Source organism: Barbus barbus, assembly GCF_936440315.1.
Source record: "Barbus barbus genome assembly, chromosome: 24".
NCBI lineage: Eukaryota > Metazoa > Chordata > Actinopteri > Cypriniformes > Cyprinidae > Barbus > Barbus barbus.
Window position 1 is genome coordinate 22,232,871 of NC_136752.1, and position 18,172 is coordinate 22,251,042.

The window sequence follows — 18,172 nt, forward strand, 5'->3', positions numbered from 1 at the left end:
TTGTATAAGGCCGCTTACACATTAGAGAAAGCTCTTATTGATTGGGATGCGTAAGATTGGTTTGGAAGGTGTGGATTACATTAACCAGGAACCAAAACTTGAGGCAAAAAAAAAAAAAAACGTGAAAGTGTGTTTTTACTGTGTTAACGCTAGCGCTCAAATATCTGGCTTGGTAAGATTTATTTTTATGTTTTTGAAAGAAGTGTCTTATGCTCAAGGCTACATTTATTATTATTTACTGATCCAAAATACAGTAAAAACAATAATATTGTGAAATATTGCAATTTTAACAAAAATGTATTATTTTTTTATATATTATTTAATTTTCCCTGTGATGGCAAAGTTGAACGTTTAGCAGTCATTACTCTTCAGTTTTCAGTATCATATGATCATTTAGAAATCATTCTAATATGTGACCATGGACCACAAAACTTGGTCTTAAGTGTTAATTTTCTGAAATTGAGATTTATGTGTCATCTAAAAGCTAAATAAATAATCTTTCCATTGATGTATGGTTTGTTATGATTGGACAATATTTGGCTGAGATACAACTATTTGAAAATCTGAGGGAGCAAAAAAATCAAAATATTGAGAAAATCACCTTTAAAGTTGTCCAAATGAAGTTCTTAGCAATGCAAAAATGAAGTTTTGATATATTTACGTTAAGTAATTTACAAAATATCTTCATGGAACATGATCTTTACTTAATATCCTAATGTTTTTTGCCATAAAAGAAAAACTGATAATTTTGACCCATGCAATGTATTTTTGGCTATTGCTACAAATATACCCCAGGGACTTAAGACTGGTTTTGTGGTCCAGGGTCACATATGCTGATTTATTGTCTAAGAAATTTATTGTTCTTATTACTGTCAATGCATGGATGAACAGTAAGTTTAAAAGAACAGCATTTATTTGAAATAGAAATATTTTATAACATTATAAATATCTTGACTGTTACATTTATTGCATACTTTATTATAATTAAATGATTAATAATTTTTTTTTTTTATTATTATTTTGTTTTGTTTACTGACTCCATAGTGTATATTCATGCACTGAAATTTAGATGACTTTAGTGTTATGTACCAGAAATTTGAACATGATGTTCTTTGTATGTCCACAGAAAAAGCAGCTCTGATGTCTCCAGATGATGAGGTGCAAAAGAGTGACATATCGTCCAGCAGTCAGGGCATGGTGGAGAAGGAAGCCCTTGGGCCACTTCTCTTGGAGGTACGTTAGACTTTTTAAACTCTTTATCTGTAGAAAAGACTGATATTGAGATTGTATGACCAGAATTTTCATTTTCTCCTCAACTGAGCCTTGCCCAGTTGCTATGGTTGGGAATGACAAAGTTTTGTGCAACATACAGTACATCTTATTTTTGTCTTCCATCTCTGTTCTCTGCCTGTTCCACAAGGCCCTCGATGGCTTCTTTTTCGTCGTGAACCGCGAGGGGCGCATTGTGTTTGTGTCTGAGAACGTCACCGGTTATCTGGGTTATACCCAGGAAGAGCTGATGACCTCCAGCGTCTACAGCATCCTTCATGTGGGTGATCACAACGAGTTTGTGCGTAACCTGCTGCCCAAAAGCCTTGGTGAGTCACTCGGTGAGAAGGGCCACAGTGAGAGCAGAATCATAGATAAAAATTTAACAGAAAATGTTACACCTAACCAGACATGATGTGACATGACACAGTTACAACCACTCAGAAGATATTTAATGATTAATGTACAGCATTGCCGAGTAGGAATTTGGACCAATGAGATTTCTTTGTGGGCAGAGCTATTAATTGCCATTGTCATTGTATACTTAAACTAGTGCTTAAATTGTTTCCATATTCATGTATATTTGTATGGGAGAAGCTAATGGGACTAATACAAGCTGTTTCTTTTGTGTTAGTTGTAGAGAAAAAAATGGTTTAAAAACTAAAGGCAGGTAGGGTTCTATGTTAATCATTCACTGTAAATACTAGCACAAAGGTTAGAGGTCAACCTCTTTCACTTCAGAACTCAGTGACACTCCGCTGGTGGTCTTTATCTCACACTTAACTCACCTTGCACATCTGTGTGTGTTTCAGTAAATGGTGTGCCATGGCCTCAGGAGCAAGGCCGAAGGAACAGCCACACGTTTAACTGTAGGTTGCTGAAAAGGCCTCCAGACGAGGTGGACGCAGAGAACCAGGAGGCCCGTCAACAGTATGAGCTCATGCAGTGCTTCACGGTCTCACAGCCCAGAGCGGTGCAGGAGGAGGGCGAGGGTGAGACCACACACATACTCATAAAGTCATACCCATATAAATATTTAGCTTAGTGCAGGGAGTCTGATGAAGCTGTCATTGACATGCCAGTGTTCAAATGTGAAATCAGTTTTTTTACTTTGGGGTTCAAAAGTCTGAGTCCACTAATAAAAATTCTTTTATTTAGCATTTTTCTAACTGAATTAAATTGAATCATGTTCTGTACATATTTATGAAAAAATGTTTGGTATGTGTTGCATATAGCACTTTAAACTGTTATGTCTGTGTTGTCCACAGACCTGCAGAGCTGTTTAATCTGTATAGCATGCCGAATGCCCCGTCCACCTCAGATCCCTGTCAGTACAGAGTCCTTCATCACCAAGCAGGACCCTACAGGTAGTGTTTCATTATATACACATACTTTTGCTCGTGCAGTGTTATTGTCATAGGCTAAAACAAAGACAAAAATATTGAAGTAAAAATATAACAAATATTGTGAAGCAGAAAAACGTGGCTGAAATAGCTGTAGCCGAAATAAATTAATGATGAATGAAAGTAAATAGTATCTGCAGTTATTGAGAGAAACTGTTACTGATTACAAAGATGGACACAAGTATGCTCTGAATTGTATGGTATTAATTGCTGTAAATGTAAACGTGTTAGATAGACTAGATGGTCTTGCACTTTTGCAGTACCTGCAGTGCAGTAAACAGTTTTATTGAGAATTTAGCTGCATCAAAATATAGTATGTGTGCACAGAGAGGCAAACAAATGTAATAATAAATGTACATTTTGCATATTCAGAAGAAGTGAGCTGCCCTGTCCTGCAAATAATGTAATCAGGCTTGTGTAAGTAAATTGCTCAGTGCAAAGAAAGAGAAGTAATGGGAACCTGGTATTTCTTTTTTTCATGTGTCTAATAGACATGAACAAGTTCTCTGAAAAACATCTATGACCTATGAAACATGTCTAGTCTTCATGCTCTATGTTGACTATGGTCTCAATAATAATAAACATACATTTGCATAAAGCATCCATATTTGTTCATGCCCATGTTGATTAGAGTATTAAAAACTTGAAAAGTATTAATTTAAGGTACATTTTGAACAAATAAAAATGTGCGATTAAGTTGCGATTAACTCATGGCAATCATGCGATTAATCTCGATTAAATATTTTAATCGATTGACAGCCCTAGTATATACAGTATATAAATATAAAACAAAAAATGTTAAGTTAAATAGAAAAAAAAAAAAAAAAAAAAAACTACAACAATCAGAATTGTTGCTGAAACTAAGTAGTGTCTCTAGTCTCGAAAGCCTTATCAGCAGTGGCAGAAAAAGTAAACTGGAGAAGAATAACAAGCATGCAGACAGAAACTGAAACTGTTCTTTTTCTGTTCTTGCAGAAGGAAGCACAAAATGGTTTGTTGTTAAATCTGTGATTTGTAAGGCTTTCTCCTCTTGAACCTGAAGTCCTGTTTACAGAATCTAATGATCTTTCCCGGTGTTTGGTGTGTGTGTGTGTGTGTGTGTGTGCGCGCATGCAGGGAAAATCATCTCTATTGAGACGAGTGCTCTGAGGGCCACAGGCCGACCAGGTTGGGAGGACCTGGTCAGGAAGTGCATCTACGCATTCTTCCAGCCTCAGGGCAATGAGCCCTCCCATGCCAAGAAGCTGCTTCATGACGGTGAGCACATTCACCTCCGTTCTAGCCATTTTGAGTAGTACTTGACATTTTAAAGCAGTAATGATCTGACCTTGCATTTCTTTACCTAGAGAATGACTATTTATGATTTATTTGATGATTTACACTCACATTTTGATTCATACCCTCATTCACTTGTTCAAGGTGTTCTAATCTGCCCAATATGGCTGCATCCAACAATTATTTTGATAACTGATCAATTTGTCAGAATCAGAATTAGCTTTGCACATACGAGGAATTTGTTTTAGTGACAGTAGCTCCACAGTGCGACAAAATGACAGCGACAGGACAGGACACAGATAATAAAAAATAGTAATGTACAAATATACAAAATGGACAATATGCAAAATAGCACAAACACAATATACAAAATAGACAATTCAGTATGTACAGGTATGTTAGGTGCAAATTTGAAATGTAATAAGTGTGTGTGTTAAATAAAAAATAAAAAGTATTATAGTGTTGTGTGTTTCATGTTTATTGTTAAGAGTTCAAGTGTTCATGAGATGGATTGCCTGAGGGAAGAAACTGTTCCTGTGTCTGGTCGTTCTGGTGCTCAGAGCTCTGTAGCGTCGACCAGACGGTAACAGTTCAAAGAGGTTGTGTGCTGGACGTGAGGGGTCCAGAGTGATTTTACCAGCCCTTTTGCTCACTCTGGATGAGTACAGTTCTTGGAGACTGGGGAGGGTTGTACCAATGATTCGCTCAGTCCGGACTACCCTCTGTAGTCTTCTGAGGTCAGATTTGGCAGCTGAGCTGAACCAGACAGTTATTGAGGTGCAGAGGACGGATTCAATGATGGCAGAGTAGAACTGTTTCAGCAGCTCCTGTGGCAGGTTGAACTTCCTCAGCTGGCGAAGGAAGTACAACCTCTGCTGGGCCTTTTTGACAATAGAGTCAATGTGAATGTCCCACTTCAGGTTTTTTTTTCAATTAATCCAGTAGCTAGTTTTTATTTGCCCGAAAAAGAACAAACATGTCATTTTCCTTCTTCAAGGGGTTATAAAAAGAAATGTACATTTATGAGCCTCCAAGAACTGTACACCTCCAGAGTGAGGAAAATGGCTAGGAAAGTCACTCTGGACCCCTCACACCCAGCTCACTCTCTCTTTGTACTGTTGCCCTCTGGCCGGCGCTACAGATCACTGAGCACCAGAACAGCCAGACACAAGAACAGTTTTTTCCCCCAGGCCGTATCCCACCTGAACAACACATAACACACCCCAATACTGTACATCTGTAAATAACTCTTCAAACCTTCATCTGTACATAGGACAAATGCACATTCACAGTTCTGTCTATGGTCATGTCTCTTCTCTGTATATTTTTATTTTTATTACTATTGTTATTCTTAATTATTGTATATTCTCTTCATTAGTGTTCTTTATCACCTTAATTATATGTTGTCTGCACTATGTTTGTACTTTCTGTACTGGAAGCTCATAACACCAAGACAAATTCCTTGTGTGTGCAAACACACTTGGCAATAAAGCTTTTTCTGATTCTGATTCTGAATATAGAATATACATTACAGTTCAAAATACAGTAATATTATGAAATATTATTGAATCGTAGTTATAATATTATTTCATGTAATTAAAATAACGGTTTTCTATTTTTTATATATTTTAATAATTGTTATGCATTCCTGTGATGGTAAATCTGAATTTTCAGCATCCATTACTCCAGTCATCAGTGTCACCTTCAGAAATAATTCTGATATTCTAATTTGCTGCTAAAACATTTCTTCTTATCAATGTTGAAAACAGCTGTACTGCTATATATTTTTGTAGAAAATGTTTTTTAAGTTACAAAAATGTGTTTTGTAGCAAATGTTTTAAATGTTACTTTTGATCAAATTATTGTATATTGCTAAATGAAAGTATTCATTTTTGACAGCAAACTTTTGAACAGTATGCAGAATACATGTGGATTTATCCTAAATTTAGAAAACAATTATAGTAAGCAAAAGGCAATTATAGTTAGCAAATGAGGCTCTAAGTTGATATTTGTAAATGTGGGAACTCTAAAACAAACTAATTTTTTATGCTCTGTGTGTGTGTGTTGACAGTGATGACCCACGGCACGGCCATCAGTCCTCTGTACCATTTCACACTCAGTGATGGGACATCCCTCAGTGCGCAGACACGCTGCAAATTCTGCTGCCCCCCAAACCCAGACGTACAGCCCTTCATCATGGGCATTCACACTATAGACAGGTAGCTGATGATTTCTGTTGCATTTATATGAGCACATCACACAATATATATGTGTGTATATATATATATATATATATATATATATATATTTGGATATAATTTGTGTTTTAGGGAACACAACACTGCTAGCTCTCAGGAAAACACTACCCCCAGCCTTCCATCTCCTGCTGCCCCACCTTCCCGCTCACCTGCCATGCAGCCCTCCAGTGACCTCAGCCTCCATCTCAACAACAGCAATGGCACCTGTGCTACTCCTGGACTCCCCACACCCACTCCACCAGGCTACCTGACGCCCAGCCGCGTTGGGCCCTCCCAGCAGATCAGCAGCCCCTCTCCACTTGGCAGCCCTCTCACAGCCACCCCTACCTCATTCATGTCGCCCCGACCTCCACGGGGCAGCCCGGGCCCGGCCAGCAGCCCACGCGTGCCCGGCCATCCTTTTTCCCCCTCAGCGCCTGGCATCCACTCGCCCGCTGGCGGACTGACCAGGCAGCAGTCTGGTGGCGACAGTGTCAGTTTCTCTCTCCCCTCTCCCTTACCCCCCAGACAGACTCCGACCCCCAGCAGCTCCCCGGCACGTCAGCCCCCGGCCAAACCTCCGGAAGCGTCCGCTGATGAGCCTAAGGCCGCTGCGGTGGGCTTAACCAACCCCAAACTTAACCAACTCTTGGACGGTGCCACCGAACACGACTCCCATCCCGCGCCCGTGGCCCAGTGTCCGGCTTCTCACAGCAGTCTGACTGAGCGCCATAAGATTCTGCACCGCCTGCTCCAGGACAGCAGCCCTGCAGATGCGGGAAAGGAGCCTGACGTCAAGAAGGAGCCTCCGACCAGTCCCAATGCGGCCTTGATAGCACGGGGACATGGGAAGGAGCCCCAGGACCACCAGCTGCTACGCTTCCTGTTGGATACGGATGAAAAGGACCTGGAGGACTTGCCACCTCCGGCCACCCTCAGCCTCCATACGGTCAAGGTGAAGGCAGAGAAGAAAGGGAGCAGAGAGAATGTGCCCTGCACTGCTGCTGCTGCCACCACCACCGTGTCTGCAGTCCCTTGCTCACCTCAATCCAGTGACAAGTCCAGCCCGGTATTTACATCTTTATTTCATAATTTGTACTCAATGAATGAATCTAAATACATTATGGGAAAAAATATTTTTAAGGTTTTTTTCTGTGTACATGTTACTATGTTATTTTGCAAAGTTCAACAGATTATTTAACATGTATTTGAAATAAAGTTTTTTGCAACATTATTAATGACATTTTGATCAATTTAAATAATTTTTGCTGAAAGGTATTAATTTCTTTAAAGACAGCTGACCCCAAACTTTTGAATGCTCTAGTGTTTTCACTCCTGAGCTTTTGAAAGTCTGACCGCAAATAGGATGTTTGGCTGATGGAAGTCTATTTTGACAATTTAATTCTTCTCAGAATTAATCTCAGCACCAAAATGACTATTTGTTAATAAAGGTTCTTTTTATTTCATAAGTGGTAATGAGAATGAGGTAAAAAAAAGAAAAAGAAAAAAAAAGCACATTATGACAATACTTGAACAATTTTAATAAACAAATGCTGAAGAAAGCGTAGGGAATTCACAGTATTGTTTTACAATAGTGTACTTATTATAATGTTATTTCAGAAGGCTCAGGTTTTCACAACAAGGTCAGTTTTCAGATGTTTTTGTTGAATCTTGCTACATGTTTTAAGGTAATATTAAAAACATTTGAAATAGTTTTACACATTTTCGTCAAGTAAAATTAGATTTTAGATTAGAATAGATTAGTAAAGCTGATTAAAATGATTGATTTTGACATGAAGAAATAGTAACTAAATTTTATTAAAATTTTTGTCAAGACAAAAACCGTGAGTAGCATTTAATATAGTATAAAAATATTGCTTGCTTCAAACCAGCTTTAGCGTGAACTCCCCTTCAGTTTCCTACTGAATATTAATGATAGGCCTTACTCTTGCTGTGTTCACTCTGTTACTGTGTTCTTAAACTGTCAAACCCATGTGTTGATTTGATGCAGTCACGTGTGGACTTTGTCTGTCTTGAGCTATGGTATGCCTTTTGATGTTGATGACCTTTGCTCTCATTTCCACTCCACTGCTGTGTGTGTTTACATGAGTAGCAGTTTCCCAGTACCGATCTGGACACTTTGAACCAGCTCTTGCCCACTTTGAGAAGCTCTGTGGGAGGTAAAGCAGTAGAGGAGCCAGTGCTCGTCCAGCCCAGTGAGGACAACCTTTCCATCGGGTTGAATGTGAAGAGAGAGTCACCAAGAACATCAAGCCAAGGTGATGCCCGTCCCACTGGAGTAATAATAAAATTCATAATATTTCATTTGTCTTAAGTCCTCAATAACTGCTTTGTCCTCCTCCGCCTCTCTCTGTAGCATTCCCTGATGGATCAAACCTCTCAAATCAGTCCTCTTTTGAGTTCTGTGACCCCTCCACAACAAACCAGGGTCAGGTCCAGGTGCCGGATCTTGGGCAGACAGACCCGTTTCAGCCACCCAAGGAGCGCAGCATCCCCTTTGCCAATCCAACCAGCCTCAACTCTTTCAACACCAACACAGGTGCAGCATTGAATGCATTACCATGTTTGAAAACAGAAACAGTTTAATTAGTAAATGAAGAGAAAAGGACTGTTAACAATTGTTTTTGTCTCCTTTGATTCAGGTCTGGCCAAACTGGAGCTTCCTGAGTCTCAGCAGTTCCAGCCTTTGTCCCTGGTTGAACCAATGACCTTCGATAGCAGCTTGGGTAACCAGACAGAGGCCCCTCTGTCCTCTCCTCAAGAGTGAGTGTTTTTGAATGCCATACTATTTATTTATATTTTATTGCAGCCTCTGTTTTCTGTCCATTTTTTATGTGTATTGTATACCCTAGTTTTATTGTCGTTGCTAACAACTAAAATAACCTATGTACAATTAGACAAATTATCTAAAAATCTAAACATTTTTTTTTTATTTGGGTGGTGGAATTTTAGTTAAAAATATAATTATAATAGATATTTATAAAAAAAAAAAAAAAAACAGTGCTTGTGAGACTTTGAAACTCATAAAAAGGTGAAAGTAAATATATATTTTTAACTACAGTAAGTAGCATTGTTATTTTAGTAATATTTATGTGATGATATAGTATTTATTAATATTTTTCATTGGCCTTTATTTGAATATTTTCTTTAAGTTTGAGTACTTTTATGTGCCTGTATTGTAATAATTTGTTTTTGTTAAGTATTTCTATTTACCTTTATTTTTGTTTTAGTTTTACTTTTGTGTTCACATGTGCTGAGAACATTCAAGTAAATGATCTCTGATTAATATCATTGTGTAATTGATATTTTATGAACTATTAGCGGGTGCAATGTTTGGTCTCATCTCTCAAGAATAGATAGAAATATTTATATTTTCAGTCACAATTACTGCTATAAATATATCTCACAAGGAGTCACAAGGAAGCAGATGTGCACTTTCACCCAAATTCTACTTACCTGCCAGATCAGTTAACCATGCAACATAACATAGAATTGCCAGCCGCCTACCCAAATTTCCTTTCTTCTCATCATGATCAGAATCATAGATTACCTCTGTTGTTGTTTTTCTCTGTTCTAAGCAGGCAGTGTGTTCCGTGTCCGCTGGATGAAATGCTGTGTCCGCCCACCACTCCCGAGGGCTGTAACGATGAGAAGGCCCTGCTGGAGCAGCTGGTCACTTTCTTGAGCCGCACTGACGAGAGTGAGTTGGCCGAGCTGGACAGAGCGTTGGGCATCGACAAGATTGTTCAAGTTAGTATAATTAAAAAAACATTCTTCTCATACCTTTTACAAGAACAGTGTGCCTGAAGGTTGACCGGTTTCCTGTCTCATCTACAGAGTGGATGCCTTGAACCCGTCACCCAGACCTTTCCTCAGTCTCAACCTCCAACACCTGTACCCATGGACCCCAAGCTGCCTAGCTACCCCTCTCAGTTCCCCACCTCACCCTCACAGTTTCGTGCTGAGATGGGCACAGCACAGGGCATGAGTTTCGGGGCCCCACGGATGGCGTTTCCAGGCAACGTGGGCATGACGGTGCGGCCCGGCATGAATCGAGCTCCTGGTGTGCCCAACCAGCTGCGGCTACCTCCCAACCAGCTGAGACTCCAGCTCCAGCAACGTTTGCAAGGCCCACAGCAGGTAGAGCTTCAGCTTTCACTTCATTGTGTAATAATAAATGTGAATGCACAACTTCTCAATCCCCCTTTTGGATTTTCTTGCGCTCTATAACGGATCCAGTGAATGCTTTTGATTTCACCCTTTCGAATAACATGCTGTGGAACTAACCTATTCTTTTGTCAAGTGCAGCTGCTGAGCGAACGTGTGATTAGTTGCACTTGTTTAGTGGTGATATATCTCCTCTCTCCATCAGCTCCAGAACAGGCTTGCGGCCATGGGCCAGTTCCCACAAGGGGGGCATGTTGCCATGGGGATGCGTCAGGGCATGCAGCAGCCTCAGATGCCCTCTCAGGTTAGCGTCACATGCACCAAGACAAATTCTGAATGTCACTTATAGGGGTGTAAGCATTTGCTCTGACAATGGTTTGATTTGATTAAGATTGTTATCTTGGATTTCAATCTTGGTCACAATTGAGTTTGATTTGATTAGTTTTGGTATGGTTCTTTTCTTTTTTTAGTATGCTGACGATACAACCACTGCTGTTTGTGTGTTTATTTGTTTATTTATTATATGTATATTATATATATATATATATGCATGTATACACACACACACACACACACACACACACACACATATATATATATATATATATAATTATATTTTTATTAATACATATATTATATATATATATATATATAGTCCCATCCATAAGTAATATATATACAAATAATATATATATATAGATTCCGCTCCATAAGTATTGGAACAGTAAAGACAAAATTGCTCTGTTGGCTGTGGAGTCAAGACGTTTGCAAATATGATTAAAAAATGAATATGAGACAAAAATACAGAAAGTCACATTTTATTATTAGCCATTTCAACATATACATGTTTTGCCAAATAAAAAGAACAGCACTTTTAGAGTTCATCCCACTCATTGATATGAGCATAAGTATTGGGTTGATCATAAGGTTAAAAGCTATTATTTTAGTTGGATTATAGTTTATATTATAGTTGCAGATCCCTTGCGCACAATCACAGCAGTGAGTCTGTGACCCATAGACATCACCAGACTCTTGGTCTCATCCTTTGAAATACTTTTTCCAGCCTTTAATGCAGCCAATCCCAATTGTTGCTTGTTTTGGGGAGTTTCTGCCTTTACTCTCCTCTTCAGCTGGTGAAATTCATGTTCAGTCGGATTTAAATCTGGAGATTGACTTGGGCAATCTAAGACTTTCCATTTCTTTGCCCTTATAAATTCCTTGACTGAACTGGCAGGGTGTTTTGGGTCATTGTCCTGATGCAATATGAAGCACTTCCCAATGAATCTGGTGGCATTTTCTTGAATATTGGTTGGCAAGATGGTTTTGTACCCTTCCAAATTCATTCTGCTACTGTCATCATACATTAAGTCATCAGTAAAGTTCAGAGGGCCTGTTCCAGAGACAGCCATGCATGCCCATGCCATGACAACACCTCCACCATGCTTTACAGATGAGGCTGTATGCTTGGGATCAGAGCAATCCCAACAGAGCAATTTTGTTACTTTTAGAGGGCACTGTATATATATATATATATATTTGTATATTAGTTTATACAGTTCTATTTTTTGTATATTAATAAAAATCTAATAGGTAGTCTGGTAGTCTTATTTATTAATAAACTTATGTATTATTTATCATTAGTATTTTATAATTGTATGAAATAATTATATATATATATATAGAGAGAGAGAGAGGAACATCTTTTATATATATTATTTATATATATATATATATATATATATATATATATACATATTTATATATATATACATACACATATTTATGTATATATTTAGTATATTTATTAATTACTTTAGTATACTGTATATATTAATACTAAAGTTGTTATTTGGGACATAATGGATAGATAAAATAATACTACTAGTATTATTTATTGTTTTATATACCTTTATGAGAGAAATGTGTTTTTTATAAAAATATAAACATTATTATTATTACTGTTGTTGTTGTTGTTGTACAGAAGACATTTTCAGTGTCAAATTGATGCATCTGTGCATTTTTACTTTCACAATCATGATTTGCTATTCTGTATGAAACTGAAAGCCCCGTCTTCTCTCTCACAGCCTCCGCTCAACGCTCAGATGATGGCCCAGCGGCAACGGGAGCTTTATAGTTTCCAACACCGCCAGCGGCAGCTTCTGCAGCAGAAGGTCATGCTGATGAGGCAGGGGATGAACACAGGACCTCTGGGGGCTCAGCGAGTTCCTAAGGGCCCCCAACAGCAACAGCCACCACCACAGCAGCAGCAGTTCGGATTTCCTCCAGGCTACAACGCCGTGCCTGGAAACACCCCTACCTCCCCGAGCCATTTTAACCCCATGGGAGGACCTCTGGACCCCAAGCTGCCTGCCAGGGGGGGCATGGGAAACCAAGGCATTATGGGAGGCATTCAAGGGCAGTTTGGGGGGCCTGTGAACACTCCTGTTCAGCAGGGGCTTTTCCAGCAATTTGGGGGGTCTGGTATGTCTCATTTGTAAGCTACTGATTTATCATCACCAGGGTTATTTTAATATCAACTTTTACTGCTTCTGTCACAATTCCTAAAAGAGCCAATGTACAACTTGTCTCTCACAGGCATGATCCAGCAAGCAGATCCATCCTTTGCTCCTGAGCTTAGTCCGACCAGCCCCCTGCTTTCACCTCAGAACCCCACCTCCCAGAGTCCTCTGCTCCAGCAAGCGCAGCCTCCACCTGGTTATCAGTCACCTGACATAAAGAACTGGCAGCAAGGTGCCATGGGCAACAACAGGTATGGTGTTTGATATCAGTCACCAAAAGGTCACAAAACTGTATGCAATTTGTTTTTATGTGTATTAATCTTCATTTAAACCATATCTTCTTGTTTTGTGCCAGTATGTATAACCAGGCTGGCCAGCCTGTTTCTCAGAGCTTTGGGCAGCAAGGCATGTATAACAACATGAGCATCACCGTGTCAATGGCTGGAGGGTCAGGAGCGGTGAGCACTCTACCTCCTATTGGACCATCTGTCGGCATGGGCAACAGTAACCTTGGCAACGTCACTTCAATGTGTAACGATCAGGTAAGATGGTCATTGGTTATTTATTGAGATATCTTAAAGAGATAGTTAAAACAAAAACAAAAATAAACATTTACACATGTCATTTTTAAATCTGTGTAACTATTTTTTTCTGTCGAAAAGAGTAAAGAAGTATTTAGTTTTTTTTTTTTTTTTTTTTTTTTTTTTTTAATGGAGGCTTGAACATTTCAGTCGCACAATTTTGTGTAAACTACACTAGTACTCTACTGTTATTTTAGCATAATTGATATACTGTTATAGTTTTTGTTAATATTTTGAATTAGATTTTAGATTTCTGTATATTTTCTGCTCATTTTAATGTTAAGGTTTTTTTTTTTAGATTTCATCCTTTTTAAATGTCTTAGGGGTTTTTATTAAGTTTTATTTTTAGTTTTAGTTTAATGTTGGCAACAAGCTGAAGTAAAATGTTAATAAATTAAAGTTTATTTTTGTATTTTATTTTATTTCAGTTTGTTTATTTTTTAAATGAATGAAAATGTTTTTGTTTTTATGATGTTAATTAATGGATATTAACACTGTACACTACCACTCAAAAGTTTGGGATCTAAAAGTTTTTTTAACGTTTTTGAAAAAAATAAAAAATAATCTTGCACAAAAGGTTGCATTTATTTGATTAAAATTACAGTAAAACAGTAATATTGAGGAATGACTACAATTTAAATAAAATTTTTCAACAGTATTTTAATATTTTAAGATGTAATTTATTCCTCTAATGACAAAGCTGAATTATCAACAGCCAGTATTCATTGTCACATGATCCTTCAGAAATCATTCTAATATGCTGATTTGGTGCATTTATTATGGCTGCTTAATATTTTTGTGGAAACATGACAGATTTTTTCAGGATTCTTTGATGAATAGAAAGTTAAAAAGCAATTTTTTTGTAATGTTATAAAAGTTAACTGTCAATTTTGTTAAATTGAAAGCATCCTCGCTGAATAAAAGTATTAATTTCTTTCAAAAAAATGACGGTGTTTCCCTTTTCTATTCATTCCCATTTCTCAGGTACAGCAGGTTCAGGTGTTCGCTGATGTCCAGTGCACGGTAAACCTGGTGGGCAGTGACTCCTACCTTAACCAGTCAGGGCCCATCGGGCCCCAGAAGGGCCCGAGCGGGACCCCCACAGCCCAGTCTCAGCAGAAGAGCCTCCTCCAGCAGCTCCTGACCGAGTGAGCCGCCCATCGTCTGCCAGAGGACTGTCTCCACATGTAGAGATTTTTATTCTTCACCTTTGGTTTCTATACAGTATATCTGCAGGGTCGGTGTCTGGGCCCAGGCTTGTGAGGTTTCATAGCCGGTCAACAAAGCGCTCATTCCTGGTCACCTTTTTAAACGTCTGTTTCCAGAAAGGAGAAAAGATCACGTTCCAGAATTTGCCAAGTCTGTAAAAAAAAAAAAGGACCTGCTGCTTCAGCCGGCTGCACTTCCTGTTGGTCAGGCCAATGTTGCAGTGCTTCTTGGAGAGCAGCGCAGCAGCTGAGCTCGGATTGGTCGGATTGGAAACTGGGGCAGGCTGTGTTGCTATGTTCATGGCATATTGCTCAGTTTCAGCTGGATCTGTGACTGATAGGCTCTCCTCAGCAGTGCCTGATGATGGGAGGAATTTCCCACCTCTTTTTATTTGTTAGTCTGTTCTGTTTGTTGTCATTTTTTTTTGTTTGGGTTCGTTTGTTTTTCTCTGTTGTCGTTTTCAGAACAAGCATCGCCAGGATGGGAGACTGCTCTGTAGTGCGTATCTATCTGCTGCAGGCTTTCCTGGCAACACTGTTTTGAAACAGCAGACGTTTTTTTAACAGTGTCCTACACATTTCCCCCCCTCAGCAGCTGTGAATACGAGCCACTTAGGGTCAACTCAGCCTATCAGTGTTGTTTGCTGCGAAGTGTTGTGCAGGTTGGTATTATTGTACAGCACAAACGGACAAAGTTCACACTTTCACACGTTCACACAAAGTTCACAGTTCACACCTAACCAGCTCACACTTTGTAATTTCCTTTAAAACCGAAACATCATCAAATTACAGGCAACTCTTTTTTCGAACGCATCAACTTAAAACCAGTTCCTTTTTAACGGCTTTGAGAATCTGTAATGTCACTCTTTGTTATTTAAAAAAGTAATCATCCGGGGGAGGGGGGGGGGGGGGGTCTCGCTCATGTATCGAGATGAGAGACTCTAATTTTGATATTGATATTGGTTATCGAACACCCCAGTAAATGTTACAAACCCTCTGTTGCATTGCACGCAGGTGCGAAAATGTAGATTGTACATTGATTTTCATTATACAGTTGAGTGTTTCAAGGATGCTCTTCAAAACCACAGGTGCTCTCTCCCGACTGGAGGAGCGTGGTGTTGTTTCGCGCAACGTCCGCACCGTCGGCTGCATTCTCCAGCTCTTTGACTGCTCATGAGACTACTGTTGCCCAGTCAGACACTGTTCATCAGCATTATCCTTTGTTCATTTACCTACTAGCCATCCCCGATCGATTCGAACCTAAACATTCGCTAGTTTACGTGAAACGTACTAATGGAAAACCAAATTCTTTTTATATCAAATTGACACGCCCACAAAAAGACTCACTGTGGTCGAAATTGATGTCTCACCGTGTATTTCACAAATTGTGCAACATAATTGGAGCACAGCTCGAAATCGTGTTGCATGCGCGACAGTCTCCCCTCTCACGTATTTTCGTTCTCCTTTAATTAACAGTGTTCTTTTGTTTGTGACTCACTTCGTGGAGTTTAAGTGCCGTGTCTTTGTGCGTGTGCTCTGTATACAAAGAATGGCTCTTTTTCTCCAATGCTGCACCAGCTTAGATTGTCCTTACCGGAAAAAAATAAAATAAAATTTTGTGAAGCAGATTCTCATTCATCTACGAAATTCAGCCGGCAGTATGTACTGTTGAGATCGAGCCACTTTTTGCTATATATAAATGTACATAGACATTACAAAAAGCGAGATGAATTGACAAACACATAACATTTACAGTAAGTTGGTCTGTGTTTTTTTCACGTTTTTGGCTCGACGTCGTAATTAATCATTTCTGCCCTCCTCTTTGGGGAACAGGCATTCCTGTATAGATAAAATGTTTTTTATGCAGTGGATAAGATTCATTTAATGAACCTTACCTGTCATCAATACCGTGTTTATGCCAAATATACCAAACTAGCAAACAGCGCCTATTAATAATGTTTTTATTGTTCTATTGTTTTCTCGTTTATAATGGCTCTCACAGACAGTACACAACATCAAGGTACAATAGAACTATTCAGAACCTGGATTATCAAAGTATTGTGTATATAACAGATAAATGTGAATATGTATCTGTTCAGAATCAACAAAATGTAGTGCTCCGAGTTTGTGGTAATAACTACTTGCTTCCATTTTTTTTTTTTTGAGATGTGTATGGCTGTCTGAAAGCGTGTATGTGTGTGATTAATACTGTATATCTGGTGTTTAAAATGGAAAAACAGACAAATGTCCTGATTTTGATTTTCTTTTTTTCTTTCAATCTTTTTTTCTTTTTTGAATACCTGCAACTTTTCCTGTGGGTGTTGAGATTGCTCTATATGTGAGAATGGTTTAGCGACTGCTGAATGTGACTTTGCTGAGGGAGAAGCAGCATGGACTGGCTTTTGTACGGGTTAATTTAAAAAAAGGCCATATTATTTAATTTCTCTGTTGTCAAAGTTTAAACAGCTCTGACAAAGTGGAACCTTGGTTTGGGAACGGCACCGGCTTATTGTTAGTGGGGATTCGTCAACTGCCTGATGTAGTTTTTGCCATGTCTAAACGCTCTTAAGACAAGAACGGAAATATGACCAAAGCTTCAAGATACTAAAAGATCCATATCATATGCAAGGTTCATGCAATTGGACAAATGTAGCATCGAGTTTTTCCTGAATAGGCGTCCCATATAACACTACCATTTTGTCTTTACTTTTTGGACATTTTTCCCCTAGCTGATTTGATTATTTTCAAAGACGTTCAGTAGCGAATTTCTTCAGACGTTTCCCCGTTGCTACTGATCTACCAAACATGCAAATGCCTCTTCGGGAGGAACTTTAGTCACTGTTTTCAGGAAGACAGATTTCTAACCGCTAGCTATGCACCTTTAGAGGTCAAATAAAAAGCATTTGGCTTTTGTTTTCAAACACACTCAAAACGGATTATTGCTTTGAATGCAGTATTCCAGCAATGCATGCTAACAAATATCTCCTGTTTTTCCTCTATTTTGTTTTTAAACTCAAGGATATACATCATTTGTAGTTCGAAACAAGTGGTTTTGAGCTACTCGGGCTAAAAGTGAGAAAACCATACTGATGCAACTATACTTAGATATTTGACTTTATTTAGCTGGATTCTTTATACCAAATTTGAGGTGCCTCTTGTACATATTTTCAGCATAGAGGACTGCTCCTCACCGTTTGATGAACGTTTTCTTGTTTATGAGGATTTTCTTATACTGACCTTTGTAAGACTTTTGCTGTATTTTACATGACGTTTTTTACTAAAAACCTAAATGTACCAGGAACTTGCAAGGAACACAATCTAGTTTTGCACTTTATACATGAATTACAAGGAAAGAGGCCATGTTTAAATCAGACTCTAGCATCATGTTCGGGAAAAAAAGACGAAGACAAAAACAAATACCCCCTGAATGTATTTTTGCAAAGTGAAATGCCACTTCGCTTTCCTCTGAAAAAAAATCAAACCGCGTCTCAG

General features: G+C 38.7%; 1 protein-coding gene across 3 annotated transcripts in view; it reads left to right on the plus strand.

Moving 5' to 3' along the window:
- Nucleotides 1-16,277, plus strand: part of LOC306844268 (nuclear receptor coactivator 1-like) — a 55,857-nt gene extending 39,580 nt beyond the window's left edge. Inside the window, exons 6-22 of one of the 3 annotated variants that reach the window (XM_079376265.1) lie at nt 1,127-1,233; nt 1,421-1,598; nt 2,082-2,261; nt 2,538-2,636; nt 3,789-3,929; nt 6,019-6,166; nt 6,278-7,253; nt 8,298-8,463; nt 8,562-8,744; nt 8,848-8,968; nt 9,784-9,955; nt 10,043-10,345; nt 10,578-10,676; nt 12,457-12,853; nt 12,968-13,142; nt 13,247-13,433; nt 14,457-16,277. In XM_079376265.1, coding sequence (XP_079232391.1) covers nt 1,127-1,233; nt 1,421-1,598; nt 2,082-2,261; nt 2,538-2,636; nt 3,789-3,929; nt 6,019-6,166; nt 6,278-7,253; nt 8,298-8,463; nt 8,562-8,744; nt 8,848-8,968; nt 9,784-9,955; nt 10,043-10,345; nt 10,578-10,676; nt 12,457-12,853; nt 12,968-13,142; nt 13,247-13,433; nt 14,457-14,624 — 3,800 coding nt within the window. In that variant the 3' untranslated portion in view covers nt 14,625-16,277. Of the gene's footprint in view, nt 1-1,126; nt 1,234-1,420; nt 1,599-2,081; nt 2,262-2,537; nt 2,637-3,788; nt 3,930-6,018; nt 6,167-6,277; nt 7,254-8,297; nt 8,464-8,561; nt 8,745-8,847; nt 8,969-9,783; nt 9,956-10,042; nt 10,346-10,577; nt 10,677-12,456; nt 12,867-12,967; nt 13,143-13,246; nt 13,434-14,456 lie in introns of those variants that run through there. The other 2 variants (XM_079376266.1, XM_079376267.1) reach the window with 2 other exon arrangements.
- Nucleotides 16,278-18,172: the final 1,895 nt, after the last annotated feature.